Source organism: Pleuronectes platessa, chromosome 21, assembly GCF_947347685.1.
Source record: "Pleuronectes platessa chromosome 21, fPlePla1.1, whole genome shotgun sequence".
In the NCBI taxonomy this organism is placed as follows: domain Eukaryota; kingdom Metazoa; phylum Chordata; class Actinopteri; order Pleuronectiformes; family Pleuronectidae; genus Pleuronectes; species Pleuronectes platessa.
Genome location: NC_070646.1, coordinates 14950047 through 14968030, shown reverse-complemented (window position 1 = coordinate 14968030; position 17984 = coordinate 14950047). Strand labels below are relative to the sequence as shown.

Below are 17984 nucleotides of genomic sequence, written 5' to 3'. Positions count from 1 at the left end.
TTGTAGCACATTGTATTCCAAAGGCAGACAGGGGTAATATATGACTCGCTGCTACTCCCTCTGCAAACAGCCTGGACATACACCACACTGTAATCAAAGGTAAAGCACTAAATATATAGCTGAAGCTCAGTACAAAGTTATGAACGGGATCAGATTTGTATTCTCTTGTGGGATGAATTGGAATGAAAAATGCTGTTATAGTGGAAAATAAAATTGTCTAGATTGATTGAATAGTTTATGAGGAACAAAAGTAAACACAATAGCAATACTGTTTTGGCACAGGTACTTGCTCTTGGACCCATATTAGACATTTTCAAAGAATTAAAATACCTTGGGTCTGCAACAGCTTCAACTCTCAATGGTCAATTATAATTTATCAAATTTCCGAATCACAATCAGTTTCAGATTCATAAAATATTGCATATCTGCTAGAATGGACATTTCTTTGAGGATCCTATTTCATCCAACCCACTGTTTAACAAGCTGGTCACAAGCAGTAGTTCAACTTTAACAGACCTCTTGAAACCTTATTTCAATAAACCATGAAAACCAATGGTAGGAAATCGAATAGTTCTCAGCACTTTAACATCTGGAAAAATCTATTTTTTTTGTAAGGTGAGAGAACCTGATTTTTTTTTATTTTGTTGCTGGCGTCTCTCCGTGCTGAGATTCCTTGTGAGAAAAAACAAATAAATATTAATCAGATGACAAGAGGGGTCACGAAAGGAAATGGCGTTCTCCTGCTGCTTTCAATCAATCTGCCTTTTCAGTTAAAGGCGCACATTAATGGATTGCTGAACCACTGCACATCAGGGACTTCGGCAATAACAGGCAGTTAAGAACATTGCTACCCGACCACTTAATCTGTCAGGACGAAAATTTGCAAACTCTCATCGACCAAAAATGTCCGTCAATAAACTATTTGCATGTTGCTACACTGCTCCGCTCCTCGACTTACCCTTGATGCTTCTGTTGTCCTGTTGTTATATTTGTTATCTCTGCCAATTAGGATATGTTTTCACCCCTATCCATTTATTGTTAGTTGGTTTGGTTAGAAGCAAGATTTCACAAAAACTGCAAATCAGATTTACACGAATTCGATGGAAGGATGACATATGGGTCAGGGAAGGATCAGTTTAATTTGGTGTGGATCCGTACCAGGGCAATGACATGTTTTTTTTTAACAATGTTCATCTTTTCCCCAGGGAAATGCTTTAAGGTTTTGGTTAAAAATATAAAGAGTGTTTAGGGAACTAACATCTATGAGTGTGTGTAATTTGGTGCACCTTGATTGACTTAAATGGGACTTTTGGGCCTGGTGGAAGCATGTGCTCTACTGAGTGCTATTCTAGTTTTTCTCTGTCTATTTTGGACATATCTAGGTCTTTTTCTGTTTTATTTTGCTGACTATGTCTGTGTTCTACTCTGCCTTTATTGTAATTGACATTTTACATTTCAACTATTGAATAAAAACGTTTCTTGATTTTAGCTCCGCTAAGCATACACCTGGCCTGTGCTTACAGTTGAAACATCACCTTTTAGGCTGATTATGACATATTTATTAATGTACAATTTCCCTGAGAAATAAATAGTCAAAGTAAACTGCAGTAGTCTTCCATTCTGGATTTAGTTTTGATCCACATTGTACAAATATTTAGCTAGGTATTAGTTGAGCAGATGTTGGCATCTGAAGAGGAACTATGAATCCAATGTGTTGTGAGTCTCAGCTGGCTTCTAACTATGTGGCATTTATACGGCTACAATACCAAACTGGGTGGAAAGTTAGTGGCAAGTGTGTGTGTGTCTGTGTGTGTGTGTGTCCTGTCACCCAACCCGCCCTTCATCCTTCACCCCGCTCTTCTCCCTCCCACCCCATCTGCTCCACAATGATTTAGTGCTGTAAGTTTTTCTGCAAAGAAACTTTGTGACCAACATCGCATGTGAGAGATGTATGTGTGAGTTATGCAGACTTTTACACATTCATAAATAAACCCCCAAAAAATGATATTGCAAAAAGTGGGACACCTGGTGATGATACATTGCTGAGAAATATATAAACTTGATACAGGTTCCAAACAAGAGCTATCGATCAGTCCTTGAAGTTTAAAGAAACAGGGTTTTTGAAAGTGTAACTCAGTGAAAAACCAAAATAAGAAAGAATCTTGTGGGAAGAAAAATCACATTGTAATATGAACAGGAAAAAAAAATTAATACGGGACCTTGATGCGATATAAAATAAAATAAATGAAGGAGAATAGTTTAGTCTTAGGGTACCCATGTAGCTCGCTTGAGGAAATTAAAATAGAGGTAATACACAACACAATTGAGAGTAAAGCTTTAAAAAGGATTTGCTAAATATTTGCAAATTGTGATACTTTGCATGTAGAATGAAGCGCCCCATGAATAATGTATTTTCTTATCTTTTGAAATAGTAATGTTCTGAAATGATTACCAACAGAAAAACCATGCAACCTGAGAGAAGGTGCAATTAAAAAGGTAATTGATGCATTGAGGTTAATAGGTCAGTAATGATCTGAGAAAAAACTATTTGCGAAAAATAGTATATAGTACATATTTTTATTATGGAAAAAAAGAGAGTGAGAAAACACAAACTGTTATGGTTATTTCAATACCACTTATCCATAAGTTCAAGCTACATATTCCAACCATTTCTGCATGACTTGCAGGGGTTTTCTTTTTAATCATTTAAACTTCTCTGCTCGCTTCTTTTTTTATCTCTTTCTCACACTCTGAACATTCTCATTAACGGCTGACTAAATTGAAGTTGATTTGCAACATTCAGACCCTCAGAATCCTCATTGCATAGCTTTTACTGTAATGAAACATTTAACTGGTACATTTCAAGAACTCATAGATATTTACTATTGACAAATGAGCTTTGTTGCAGCTTATTCTATTAAAATTGACAGATCTGCCATTGTTTTTTCCTAAATTGAAATATGATTCCTCAAAACCATATTTTGTCAAGAGCCTGTGATGTAATCTTTTTTTTGTTGGATGATATATCTCAGAAATTATGGAGAGAAACCATTATCATTTTAAGACCATTTTATGTCACAGATATAATGTGAATATAAAAGCAAAATAATGCAAGTACAGCCTTTTAAAGAGCAATGACATTTTTATTCTTAAGAATATTCAGTCTGACATTTGAAATGGAATAAGAACTATTTAAATATCCTGAATAAATAAAACGTTTACCAGCTCAGTAAACAGGATGAATGGACACTCCGGCAGCCATAATCCTTAAGCAGTGGCAGTAATAATGATTTTGAGTCACATATATTTATACAAAATGCTTTTTTTAAATATTTAGTATATCATTTTTCTTCAAAACCACATTTTGTAATACTAGTTACAGGCAGACAGCATAAGCACACAACAGCTAAGACTTTCTTTTTGGTGTTTTGAAATGTATATATAACAACACTACAACTGATGCAATTTTGATATGAAAGAAATAGATTTTTTCAGCCCCTTACTGTTCTGGGCCTCAAAGAAGACAATTCAGTTAAATCCCTGAAATGTCAGTAAGTGGAGCTTCAATCAACGTATATATTTTAATATGTGCCAGTATGAATGCAGATAGAAGATATGTAATTGTGTATGGAAATGTTTTGCCTCTCTTGGCACATGTAAGTGGAACTCTATGACCGGCCCTTATGTAATAGGAGTTTGACTTATTCATGCTCTGTGCAACTTGACAAAGTACATACATCTCAGAAACCCAATGGCACAAAAATCCAACTTCCTTTTCCGAACCTTCAAAATGTCACACGCTTGTGAATATTTATTATTTTTGAACATATTTCACAAAGCTCGCCCAGTTCCATACATAAACATCAAGAGGCACTTGTCCCACGTGTTACAATGCACAGCAGGAAGTGGGAATCCTAAACAGACCTGTTTTCAGGGAGCCAGAAATCAATGCCTTATGTAGTCACAACCCAACACAATCAGGCTTTCCTCCGATAGAAACCTCTAACACTGCTGCCAAGCCTGCAATATCACTGGCTCATAGGCTTCTGATGCATAATTGTTAGTATAAGGACGGAAAAAATACAGGAAATTGGTGCAGAACCAAGGTATGTTTCAGGAAATACTGAGGATGAATTCTTTTAATATACGCATGACCTCAGAAAACCTCATATGTCAGTGAGTGAAAGCTGCTCCTACCTCACAAACTGCTGTTATGAGCTCGCAGGGAGGCTGTATGGGAGAGCATGAAGCTCTCGGTACACTGCTGACTGCTGGAAGATGGCGACCTGCGAGGAGAGCGCTGAAAACGGCTCCTCCGGTTGAAGTAGCTGCCTGCCGTCCAGGAGCGCTTGTGCTTCCTCAAGTACTCCTTGTAGTTCTTTGTGAGCAGCGTGTACAGGAAAGGGTTAATGCAACTGTTAGAGTACGTCAGACACGTGGTCAGGTAGTTGATGTTGCGTTTGGCTTTGGTGGAGAGGGTCAGTGACGGGTGGAACTGACCCAGCAGCTGCCAGATCCAGAATGGCAGGAAGCATGCCCAGAAGAGAAGGACGATGGTGAAGATCAGGTACAGAACCTTTAGGGAGAAAGGAACAGAGGGTGGAACCATTAATGAAACTCCTTAATACGGGGCATCACCTCTCCAACATCCTGAGAACAAAAAAGCCTATTTAAACATGTTAAACATTTAATTAGATAATATTTTACTTTTACATGTATCCCGGTAGACTGGAAGCTCCACTGAATAGATTTGTTTCCAAATTGTGTTTGGTTAATTTCTGTCTAACTACTTCCTGGTGCGGGGGGCCGGCCAAACGAGATGAATGTTAGTGCTTAAAGTTTTGACAACCACTGGACCTGAGGCTGCTCATTAATTAATTGTTGCCGATTTTCCACAGGGTGCAGCCCTCGGAGCCCCAGACACTCCCACTTGCATACATAAACATCAAGAGGCACTTGTCCCACATGTTACAATGCACAGCAGGAAGTGGGAATCCTAAACAGACCTGTTTTCAGGGAGCCAGAAATCAATGCCATCTGTAGTCACACAACCCAACACAATCAGGCTTTCCTCCGATAGAAACCTCTACAGCCAATTGGGATTGATTTATGTTTTTTATGATCGAGTGACCCTCGCTGCCATCTCAGGTACAATCGCCGTCAGAGAGTTACTTCCTCTGCGAGCTGATCGGCAAAGATATGGCGACTTTAAGTGGAACTGAGGCAAACCCAGCCGCAGGAATCTTATCTCGCCTTGAGAGCAGATTTGGGAGGGGGAGAGGGACCATCGACCCGGTCATATTCTTGGAAACAGAGGTCGGGAAAGCACAGAATAAGAGACTTAAGAGTCTGTAATGGTGTTTTCAATGTAGAAAATGGAGATGATATGGGGTTTAAGGATTGAATTAAACATGATGGGATAGTAGATAGGACATATATAATTTGATCAGAGACTTTTGATCTGATAGGTTTATTCAAGCAAGGAATTGGGTGCGCTTTATCAGGAAGGTATATGCTGGAAAATGGTACGAGAAATCCTTTTTCTGACCAGCTCCAAATGACGGCTGACATGCTGACACAGGCCCCCCCTCTTCCTATTAACTATTAAAAATACGGCCGAGAGCTTAATTCACCTTTACAATTTAGGTAATAGTATAATAATAGTCCAGGCAAAGTCAATCATTTTGGAGCCAAAAATTCAACTAATAGTAAAATAATTTTTTTCAGCAGTGGTCATTTTTATGAGGTGTCCAGAACAACATACTAAAAGTCCTGAGAAATCCTAGATGAGGAAATATGTTTAATTCTCATCAATGTGTGCCAATAAGGCCAGGCAACAATACACCCCAATGGGGCTATTTTTACCGGCGGGAATTATCCCCCTGGCAGGTACTACCAAGCCAGAGGGTTTTCAGGTTAGAGGCCAGTCTAAAAGCAGCTTTGCCATCACCCATTGGCAGTGGGATGATTGGATGAAGATTGGGCCGATGTATTTGTCATGCATATGAATGGTGTTTCTGCCTACGCAAATTAGGACATATTCAATAAGTGTGGAGCTCATGTGCATATTCAAATTCATTTAAAAAGAAACATGTAATACAAAAAAAGTTACTTATCTAAATACTTTTACTAAGTTATAATGTGGTGTTTTTTTTTTTTTTTACAATTAGTCGGTCGTAAAATGCTACTTTGCCTGGACTATAAGAGCACAAAAAATGTGGCCGTTTATTTTTCCACCACCAACCAACACTTCGCTCCCAAAACAGAACTGCTTATAATGACAGGAAAACTTCCATAATAAGGTAACTAAATAAAAATGCTTCCATAAATAATTTTTAAATAGCCAAATGTTACACTATAAAATCTAACTTGATAGCAATAAATATTTTTGTTCACGATATATATTATTAAGTGTACATTGCTTGCCATATCCTCTTCCTTCTATAGTATTGATAAACGAGAAAACCGTGAAACACTGAAATGTCCCAATCGTGGCACCAAAATTGCATATTGTGACATCCCTAGCTTGGAGCAGCATAAAAGCAGCAACAGACATGTCGTTAAGTCAGAAAAGTTATATCCCTAGTGTCCTCTTAACAACACCTTCGCTGTTCCTCTAAGTTTCTACTGATTTTAAGATTGGTTTGGACTTTATGTTTCCTCACGTGTTTTAAGTGATCATTAAAGATGCTGCAAAGCAACACTTTCATCACTGGCGGTGTGTGGTAGACCGTGGTGGCGTGGTCAATTGCCACAGACATACTAGACACAATAATACACTGCACATAATAAACAGGATTATGTGAATCCAATGCAATGCTTCACAAGTATGTTAGAGAATGAGAAAAGCTAACGAGGGAAATTGGAAACCATGGACTGGAAGAACTGAGATTGGAAATAGTATTTACCATTGGAATAGGGAATATGCTCCTTTATCCGAGGGGGAGAGAAGAATATAAGGTGGCCTAGATAACTCGGATTTATGTGCCAACACAGAAGGTTGCCCCCTACCAGTATACCAAACAAGGAATCAAATCAAATATCAAGGGTAATAAGAGATACAGTACCGAATAGGGAATAGGAAGTAGGATATTGAAACACAGTGGAAGGCTGTAATGTGCTTTGAAGTTGGTTGCCACCAGTCAATATACTAAATGGAAAAGAAGTGTTATTATTCAAAATGTATTGACTTTGACCTTATTTACTTATAGAGTTGTAAATTCATTGTAGATTTCATGAACTAATCGGAACCAAGACTCTGGTATCTACAATTGCCAGTACTAGCTACTGGTCAAATGCAAAAATTAACACCACATTCTTTCTTTAACAGATCATAACCTTGGTGCTGTGGACATACATGGAATTTGTACTGGTCTTTTAGGTTTTTGTTACACATACACTGAAATTTCTTTTTAAGCGTAATCTTATCGTCAGGAAATCCGGTTGAACCTTTACAGATCTGATATCTGGCTCTAGTTGGGGGTTAAGCTGCCATACCAGTCAGTACTTTACAAAGGGTGTATTATCAGACTCACATGATGACAGCAATGGACACTACGTAACACACAGCACAGGATAAATTATTCCCGTAGCAAGAAGCCATGCTCTAACAAGTTGGACCGTCTGCATTTTCTTTAGCTCCAAGGTACAAGTGAACCCTATTGATATCCTTTCAATGCGACTGCAGAGCAGCATTCGTCACATTGTTCATCACATTGATCAGACAAAACAGAACCACTTTAAGCCCTGGTATGAAGAAAACTGGAACTGTTTTTGTCTCAGCATGAGCAAAGAACAAATAGCAAGAGGAGAACGGAAAATACAAAATCGACAACAGCAGGGAGAGGATTGATAACGGAAACCTTCTAGCTGAGAGCCAAAAGGATGCTGTGACGCTCATACATTTTAATAGCACCTGTTTTTATTAGAAATGATGACAGGGTTGTTGGCAAAACTATGCCCAAGCAGAAGCACCTGCACTAACTCTAGGAAAGGATGTCACAAACCCATGAGCTACAGGATAGGCCCCCGCCCTAAAGGAGTCATACACTTTCCATAAGGTGAACAACTGAGTCAGCTTTCGTGAGACAAATATCTGTGGGGGTTTGTACAGCAGAGTCAGGACAAACCTCCTACAAATATATTAGGTTATATATTAGGTTCCCCTTGATGGATGCGTTTGGATCCATCTCCCGCTGAGATCCAGAGAGGGTAAGATGTGGAAGACGAGGTCTAGTTGGTTGCTATACACAAATAACAAATAACAACAGGGTTCCAGACTGGTTTGGAGTGAATATCCTACTTATACATATATATAACACAATGATGAGTTTGCGATGATTGGACAGGTAAAATAATATGTTAAACTTCCATTTGTATTTCCTCTTTTGTGCCAATTATTTTGTTTTCATTCTTAAGACTTCTTTAGTTTTATTTAATTTTTACACAAACCATACTGTTTCACTAACCAAGTTCTCATTTTGTCTAAACCTATATCTCAACAACCGTGGTATCAGACCGGGACACTTTTTATGGTCGTAGTGGTTTCGGAGCACATGAGGTCATCGTTCTGTATCAAGGGTATCTACAAATACATAAATGGCTGAACGCAGACATGCACATATGCAAAGGATACACCTTTGAAATTAAGTGGGAAATAAATTGACCATTATAAAGTGTGTAAATTATAGCCACTTATATCTCATAAAATACACTATCTTGTGATGCACTCACCTTTTGGTTGGGTAGTTTCTTGGTCTGTTTGAAGGTCTCCGTCTGTGAAACCCAATACGTGCGGGCAAGCTGGGTGTAGAGGTAGCCAATGATCAGTCCCGGAGCGACGATGCTTGTGCAAAACAGGACGGAGATGTAGGCCTTGTAGGAGAGTGGGGACAAGGTGGGCTGACACATGACTTTCTTGCCCACTGTCATTAGCTGAATGCCCACAAGCATTGGTAGGGCCAGGATTAGAGAAGCTACCCACACCAGCAGAGCGATGGCCTTCCGGTAACTTTTAGACCGCTTGACCGTGTCGAGCGGCTTGAGCACTGCAAAGTAGCGTTCTGTGCTCATGATCGTCAGTGTGAAGATGCTGGCATGCATTGTCAGGAAGTCCATGCTGATCAGAATGCGACACCCGGTGCTCCCAAAGTACCAGCCCTTCAGGAAGTGTGTGCAGACCACGAAGGGAATGGTGAGAAGATACAGCAGATCTGCCAAAGCTAAATTAATGATGTAAATGTACATGGAGGCTGAAGTCCTCATGGATTGGCACATGACCACCAGGGTGTAGATGTTCCCTGACACTCCAACGAGGCACATGATGGAGAGAATGGTGCCAATGGTAAAGGTGGCTGCTGTGTCCTCATGTGAGTTCAGAGGGGGGTCGGTGGCGTTGGCGCCCCCTTCAACGAGGACTCCGACAGGCTCCATTGACACTGTGGTCATCTCTGGATGGTTGAGAACAGAAATGTTAGTGGTGACCGTTGTAAGATTGCAGAAAATGAGGATTGGTTACCAGCTCTTATCTTCAAACTTAGACAAGTTTTTTCAACTTTTATTTCACTTAAGTGAATCTTGCATATATAGCTAATAGTATATACAGATCAAATATGGTGTACTGGCTTGTTTGTCTTTAATCATATTCTGCATTTGTGAGAGGAGTAGTGGAGCCTTTAGATGAGACATTAATCAGCTTGCTTTCAATGCAGAGCTCCATCAGACTCCATCAGTACTAATTATTTGCAGAATCATTGGCTGTCCGTTGAAGAACCTTGCTTGATTGCAGAGGTCTAAACCTGATGACCAGCTCACTCACATTGACTATTAAATCCTTAATTTCAGTCACGACTCAGAGAGCAGCTGTGCAAAACAAATCTTCCAGCTCATGCAAAATTCAATGTAATGTTTTATTAAGAATAATATAAAACACCGCAAAGTACAAGTGGCCAGATTATTCATGAGATGGGATGTTGGCAAAGTCTTAAACAGTAAGTGCCTAACCTCAGAGTTTCAAATGGCGTATGACATATCGAGTGCCACAGTTCGATTCAAATAAAGGTTTGTGTAGCATTTTCATTATGTCAGCAGAATTTAGGGGGTTGATGACGAAATGCACCGTCACTCTATGAGAGCACACGGGCAGAATGGTGCAAGTTATTGTGTTACACGCAAAGTTGATGCTACTGTTCGAGGAACACAGGGAACTGCTTAGTCTGCTTAATCAGTCACAATTTGTCCACAAGTTGCTAAGACAGAAATCCCCCGAAAAGTATAGTCTTCCTTTGCAACTTAAGTTGTTTCCAAATCATCAAGGGCAGAGATTAAATTAGATGAGGTTAACATCACATTACAGCTCTTGCTAATAGACCTTTCTGGTATGCTCAGACAAGCCCGACACCCCCTATGCATTTAATATATATATATATATGTGAACAATTACACCTCTATCTGGGCATGCATTAGAATCATAACATATGGTCTTACCTGGGCTGCCTGCACGGACTGGAGGGTTCACAACACAACTGCACTTCCATCAGCCATGATTTGTCTCACTTTGCTCCTCCAAAACTTCACACTGACTGCAAATATTTCACACTCCATAAAAGTAACAAGAGACTCTGCAGAGTATCTCAGGGGCGAAACACGCAGGTGGAACCAAAGACGAAGAAAAGAAATCTATATCCAGGAGTCTCGAGGGGGGAGAGAACAACCAATATTAGACATCCACTACAACAAAAATCCTTCCATTGTTGAGTACAACAGTGAATAAACCTGTCCAAAGTGTCTGGATTCAAGAGAAAGGTGCACTCTTTCTAAACCTTAAAGTTCTCTTCCGTTCCCTCCACCTTTTGTGCACCTCGGTAGCATCCAGACTCTGGATGTCAGCTGTGACATCGGCTGCTGAGAAATTTAATTCAGAGGAGAGAGAGAGAGAGAGAGAGAGAGAGAGAGAGAGAGAGAGAGAGAGAGAGAGAGAGAGAGAGAGAGAGAGAGAGAGAGAGAGAGAGAGAGAGAGAAGAGAGAGAGAGAGAGAGAGAGAGAGAGAGAGAGAGAGAGAGAGAGAGAGAGAAAACAACAAGAGGACATCAATGAAATGATGATGAGAAGTGAGGCTCACACTGAGCTACAGCTGCTAACAGAGAATCCCCCCCTTTGACTGAGTGAGTAAGAGAGTGCTGGTGGTAGAGAGGGTAGAGCAAGCAAGGAGAGAGGGAGACACAGGGCTAGAGCGAGAGAGAGAGAGAGAGAGAGAGCGGGAGGGAGAGAGAGGAGTGCACTGCTGCTGAGGCACTCGCGATCTGTAAACCAGAGTGGGAGGGGGAAGTCGGAGAGAACGGGTAAGGGGGGGGGGGGGGGGGCTGGGGGTTATGCAGGAGATATGTTTAGCTTGCGCTCGGTCTTTAACCCCTGTGCCATCTATTTCCATGCATGCGTGTGCCACCAACTGATATGCAACACTGACCCCACTGCCACAAACAGACAGGCGGGATAAATCAAAAAGACAGCTAACTCTTCCCATTCTGTCCAGCGGGATCCGGGATATCCAGTATCCATTATTGTAAATGGCACCAGAGTCAATGTCACCCACCGCTGCGGCTTTCCTCCTGAGCACAGTCATCAAACATCATCTGCTGCAGGGGGCTGATCCCCGCTCAACAATGTCTATGGCCTTCAATTGCTGCTCCAACAGGAATACAATGACTTCATGAGGTTATTTACTGGAATGGAGGCTTGGCTGTTAGTGCTCTTCCTGCCTTTTCAAATGAAAAATCTACAGAAATGTCTTTACCTGTGTGTGTGTGTGTGTGTGTGTGTGTGTGTGTGTGTGTGTGTGTGTATGTGTGTGTGTAGCCTTATCTAACCCTCAAGGTGCTTTACAGCACAAGCCACATTCACCAACTCACACACACTACAAGGCTCAATTGCTGGGCGTTTTCAAACACACCGTCAACAGCTGGCAATTTGTTTCAGTATCTTGCCCAAGGACTCTTTGGCATGTGGCATAAAGGAGCCAGGGATCAAACCAACGACATTCTGTTTAGTGGACGACCCGCACAACTCCCTGAGCCCCAGCCAATAATCAATTAATGCGTCATACAGATTTCAATACTAAATATTTCTTATGGCATTTAAGTGGGTTCACACTGAGGATAAAGTGAATTTCAGTGGCACGAATTTTGCAAGATATGGGCAGATTGATGCTGGGCTGTTCAACCTGAGGTGAAGACTTATGATTATAATGGTTTGAGTTAAGAAAGTCTTGTTACTCCTCACTTTACTCAGAAATGTTGTAAATTTTCCTCTTTTATTTATCTAATGCTCTTCTAATGCCTCAGTTGTGACTAAGGTTTCTTACTTTTATTTACCACATTCAAATTATTTCGTAAAATTGTTTTAAAGTTTTTGTTCACTCTAGTGGAGGATGTCGCACCTTCCACAGATTGGTAAGACCTATGTGACAAACTGTTATTTGTGAATATGGGCTTTACAAAATTTGAACAAATCCAGTTTTGATTTTATCCAAGACCAGCAATTTGTTGAGGCCATTGTTTTGAAGACTGAACACATCAGCAGCGGGGATTTATAAAGAACACATAACATTTTCAAACATGCAATTTATACTAATTCACATCTGCACCATTAAGCTATTTTTTTGTATCAGCACCTATAAAGTTAATAGTAGTCTGGAGGAGAATATCAGAAGGTACCTGTTAACTTTTAGGTGAGCCTGACTCATGGAACAGACCTGCAACACATGGCTGGTCAGTGTTTCCACCTAGCTGCAGACACCATGTGTGCAAAGAAGAATGTACTTCAAATTCAGTCTGACACAAGTTTAGAAGAAAATAACACACTTACGTTGCAGTCTATTGTTGCAAACTCACTGTTTTCCAGTTGTTTTTAACTGCTTTGTGTGGTATTAGAATGAATGAAACTTTAAACTGAGCTAAATATACTGAATCGTCATCATCACTGACCGAGTCAAACCCACAACAAGATGTGACCCAGGAGAAAACCCAGTCGCAACATGTTGAATGAGGTCTCCCCTCTTCTCAGCTCCCAAGAACTACCAGCACCAAATTATGACACCCCGTTGAAAGCTTTATTAAAACTCTTTTGTGTCAGGGTGGGCCAACAGCAAAACAATACACAAAAACAACCTTAAGGCAAGCAACCTAAACGTACCTACTCAAATTAAAGAAACAAGAAGACGTGTTGCCAACTTACCTACTAATCCAAAAACAGGAGAAAACAAGGGTTAAACAAAAAGGCTAACCCAAGCGAGTGTGGTCATGGGATTTTCATTATGTTGCTGCTGTCTGAGTTGGGTGATTTTTTGCTGATGTTAGTGATAGAGGGTAAAATATTTGTTGAATGATTCAGGGAGACTGTGCCTTCACTGGAAATGTCCCAGGAACGACTGGAACGAGAACCAAATTCCCAGCTCTATTATTTATTTTTTGGGAATTTTTCTTTAAACGACTCCCTGAGTCTTTTTATAGGGTCCCCCAAAGATACCTATTTTTCGTTTTATTATATATTGTATTGGGGAAAATAAAGGAGTGTACTTCAAATTGCCATGTATTGTTTTACATTAATATATGATTGGTGAGAAATATATTTTATCGGGTATATTATATCGGGTAAAATTAACCCGGCATTAGTGATGGTGTTACTAATACACTAAGACAGTTTACAAGACACAATTCTGTCTGTCAGTGGCAAGAGAAGGGACCGCAGGAGCTGGAGGGGGGAGCCGGCCTCTTAACCTGCAGAGCTTGGAGGCTGGAACCAATCAGCTCCCTGGATACGAACCTTCAAACTCACAGTCAATCATCCACTCAGTCAGTCGTTGAGCCAAACACACCAGCAACACATCACACACAAGCGCCACAGCAGAGACAAACGGAGAGAGAGATCAACAACACAGACACGGCAGATTAAAGTGCATACACCAATGCACATCTCACATGACCCCAAACCCTGCTGACGTGATAACTCAACTGCAATTTTCAAACCTGAAAGTCTGTGTTGCATTGTTTACGTTTAATCCACTTAGTTTTGGACTCGTATTGAAATCCAGGGAAGGGTCTTGAGACTTTGGTGTCCCGTGTCCACCCTGTTGTCATCAGCTGCACTTGACAATGATTGGATTGAAGACGAGTGTTTGTCTGATGTCGGCATTGTTCTCAATTCAGCTGATAGATTTCTCTCTCTTTGAATGGAGGAAATGAAAGGGCCCGTTTGCCTCATTATTTTTTTTGTCGCTGTAATATAATTTTGTTATTACTACAAGCACAGAGAACATCCTTGTGAACCATACATTATATCTTCAGAGCGATCCTTTGATCCGCTTCCGCTGCTTTCTTCTTCTTCTTCTATTGTTTAATGCCGCTTCAACTTCCTGCAATTGGTCCAAGAATCCAAACTATCCCCAAATATATTTTTAACGGTAGAAATTATCTGAATCATGGCTCGTTTGATCTGGACTATAGTCAGAGGCGTCTTTCACACCTGTTATTTTGGTTTGGAATAAACTGAAAAGTTTAAAGGTTGGGACAAACCACGACAGGTGTAGGAGTCACATAAGTGTTAACCTAATACACAGTGCTTGCTGAGTTTTGCAAAAAACTGACCTGAGAACAGTCTGAATCACAAAATACCAAGGGATTAACAGCGATGGGTTCACTTACTCATATGTACTGAAATGCATTTGAATGATGATTAATGAGATAAATGGACTGAAATCGAAGAAATAAATAAAATCAGCAGAAGTGTTGAGTCAATTCCGTCCCCTTATATATCAAGTACATGGTCGTCTTTCTCAGTGTCTATTTTCATACTAGAGCTGGATACTAAGGCACGATGTTTTCAAAACTCTTCCAATAAAGGAAAAGTTTCTGGGTATGAAAAAAAAGGTGGTTTATAGTTTTTACCAAAAGAAACTGCAGTTCACTTGTGCTATGTTTGATGCCTGTTGTTAAAAAACTCAACACTAACAAAAGATGCCAAGTAGAAGAAACTAAACCCAATTCAAACATTCCTAGCCTTTTTTTTTTGCAGTTATGGGAGACTCATGCAATCATAGTCAATCAAATTGTCCTTTTCTTTGCAGGCTGATATTGCCATATCAAGTAACATCCAAGCAAACACCTAACACAACAGCCAAATTCTATTCATTTCAAATCAAATGCTAAGAAACTGCAGCAGATAAAATTCCGTACTCAGATAAAACTTTAATCTCTTTGAGAGAAAACGTTTGGTCATCTTCAACTGCTGATGGATTAAGTTGGTGTTTTATTTCAAAAGAAAAAAAGGATATTCATCATCAGACAAAATGTAAACTTGGAGAAAAATATGATTTTCAAACGCTCTCATTTCTTATTACCAGCGAGAGTCTAACATGCACAGCTTTCCCAGTGGGTGATTAGTTAATTCAGCCTGATGTGATGCAGCTTTATCCCACATTCTGTCACTTATCTAATCAGAGCCGGCCTCCACGTAGATAGCTTTCCTACAGAAACAGATCCCCAGACAGCCCTTTTATGCTCCTGTATTTACTGCTCTAGCCTTATGACCTCACAGGTCAGAATGTCAGTCAGAACAATAAAGCCTCTTTTTGTTTCAAGTCAATCCATCCAGCCCACACAACTAAGCCAATAAACTGCTCCCACTTTCAACCTGTGCCCGTGCAGTATTCATAATACTCCAACAAACTGGTCGGATTGACGTGATGTACGGTTGCCGGTAGAAACACTTAAAATGCACGCGCGAGGCACAAATCTTTCTGACAGTGTGCACTTGCTTTAATGACGGAATTAAATGTCAAAGTATTCCTATCAGAGCGAAGCAGCTGTAACAGGATGTAAACATGTCAGTTGAAAGGCAAACAGGCCTTCTCTCTGCGCGTTCTTTACAAACAATAGCAAATAAATTATCGGCAGGTATGTAATGGACTGTTCTCCTGTAATGAGGGTGTGTGTGTGTGTGAGTCCAAAGCTTTTTATGTGGACTGTAGTTAGAGTTTATAAGGGATGCCTGTGGGATCTTATCACAGCAGGGGTCAAATTCCTTCTGCATTGTGTACGTGTGTGTGTGTTGAGAGGTCATCCTCGCACAATTAGGGGCGATGCGTAAAGGGACTGAGGGAGCACTGATCAGCAGCTATTACCACCAGACCATAGAGCTGGCTCTCCGCAGCTTTCCCAGTAAATGATGCAGCACAACTGCCGGCCACAGACAGGCTAGTGCCAGAGAAGGGACTTTACATAACTTTACATAATGGCACCCACCTCATTAAGCAGCACACACACACACAAATGCACCCATACTCAGTCTGGTCTAAATGCCTAACCCTTACTCTCTCTAACCCCACCCAAATTGCATCTGATCCTGCTAATTCACTTCCTCCTTTCTATGTTCTTATTTTCATATCCTAACCCTCTGCCCTGCTACCTTACCGTAACCTTTGCGGTTTTGCAAATATCAGAGGGACAAATATATAAATCTGTGCCTGTGCCTACTCAACATCTGCAGGCATTTGAGTATATTGTTCCCTAATTCTAACCATTATCCTTAAAATGTCTTCACTCCATAGGGTCTATGCTCAAAATGGTCCTCACAAAGATATAACCTACCAACCCACCCACATCCACATTATTTTCTCCACGAAACTGGCAGCTGTTACATACATTTGTGTGTGTGTGTATTAGCACATGTGTTACTATGTTTATCCTCTTTTAGCCCACTATAATACTACCATCATACCAGCTGCCATGTGGCAGTTGCATCATTCAGCTGCTCAGAAAAACATACACTTCTTCACATTGGCCTTAAGCGTGTGGTAAATAGAAATTTCCCTGAATGCATGAATACATTCTCAAAGTGCAGCGATCAACATTTGTGTTGGCAAAGGATTCAGTGTGTGTGTGTGTGTGTGTGTGTGTGTGTGTATAGGCAGGTGTGCCATTTGATGTTGTAAGAGCTCACAACATACATAATGCATCTTCGTTCCGAGGCGATGAGCAGCAGCGCTACAGTGACTGCTGTTCGCTCTACTTTCGTTCTGTGGATGAAAGGATGAAGTTTGTCACTGCAGCAGACAGAGAGGAGGAGAGGAGATGATAGAGCAGCGGAGGAATACAAATAAGGTAAACTTGTTGCGCATCAAAAACGGTGAAGAAAATCCCCCAAATATAAGTGAAGATTAAAAGAATATCAAGAGCAGTAAAAAATATAAAATGGAAGTCACATCCGTAGCTTCCTGTGCTGGAGGAGTTCAGATGCCTGCCTCGGTAAAAGTAACATCATCACTGTAAAAGTACACTATCACAACACAGCATGCCTACAGAGCGGCACTCCATTAAGTACCTCTTACACCGTGCCCAGTTCAAGTACTGCGCACCTCCTAGAGGCACAAGCTTGATTATAGCGTTTATTTAGTCTCAAAAGTGTCATAAGTAATAACCACGTCCTTGCATGTGATACGAGTGCACAGATCTGTATCTGCAATCAGATACAGCAAGTATTTCTGTTGCACTAGCACAATTGCAGTTCCGCAATTGCACGGTCGCAACTGGCCTATGCTTCCTTTCTTTGATTGATGACTGTGAACACTCCAGCCCCCATCAATCTTTGATCTTATAAGTCCCTTCTTGGCGGTCTAAGCATCATGACTGTGTGGGGAAATCACTGAAAAATAGAAAAAACAGGTGCAATGAACCAGCTACTCTAGAATGCCTTTAACACATAAAGTAAATAGTGCATATACGGGATGTAACAGGGGCTTCTATGTCAACGGAAGTGGTTTATTTGGGTTAAGTTTACAATTGCTACAGAAAATATAAGGGAATGAGTTTAGAAGATCAGAGAGCGGCCTTGGACTGGAGTGAAGCCTGCAAAAAAAATTATTATCATACTTCAGTTCTGACATACCTAGACAGTGTTTACTGAGCTGTTTACTGCTTGAGTTCATGGAGACA

At 40.5% G+C, this 17984-nt stretch overlaps 1 protein-coding gene across 1 annotated transcript; it reads right to left on the bottom strand.

Moving 5' to 3' along the window:
- Positions 1-4198: 4198 nt before the first annotated feature.
- LOC128426995 (urotensin-2 receptor) lies at positions 4199-9462 on the bottom strand. The gene is made up of 2 exons (XM_053414073.1): positions 8734-9462; positions 4199-4576 (listed from the first exon to the last, which is right to left on the bottom strand). Exons 1-2 carry the CDS (start codon positions 9445-9447, stop codon positions 4199-4201), a joined length of 1092 nt encoding a protein of 363 aa, XP_053270048.1. The 5' UTR covers positions 9448-9462.
- Positions 9463-17984: the final 8522 nt, after the last annotated feature.

Bases quoted from the DNA above. Each gene is read 5' to 3' on its own strand.
- LOC128426995 (XM_053414073.1), bottom strand. From the start codon at position 9,447: ATGACCACAGTGTCAATGGAGCCTGTCGGAGTCCTCGTTGAAGGGGGC. The intron at 4,577-8,733 runs GTGAGTGCATCA...TTCTCCCTAAAG, and splicing joins AGAAACTACCCAACCAAAAG to GTTCTGTACCTGATCTTCAC.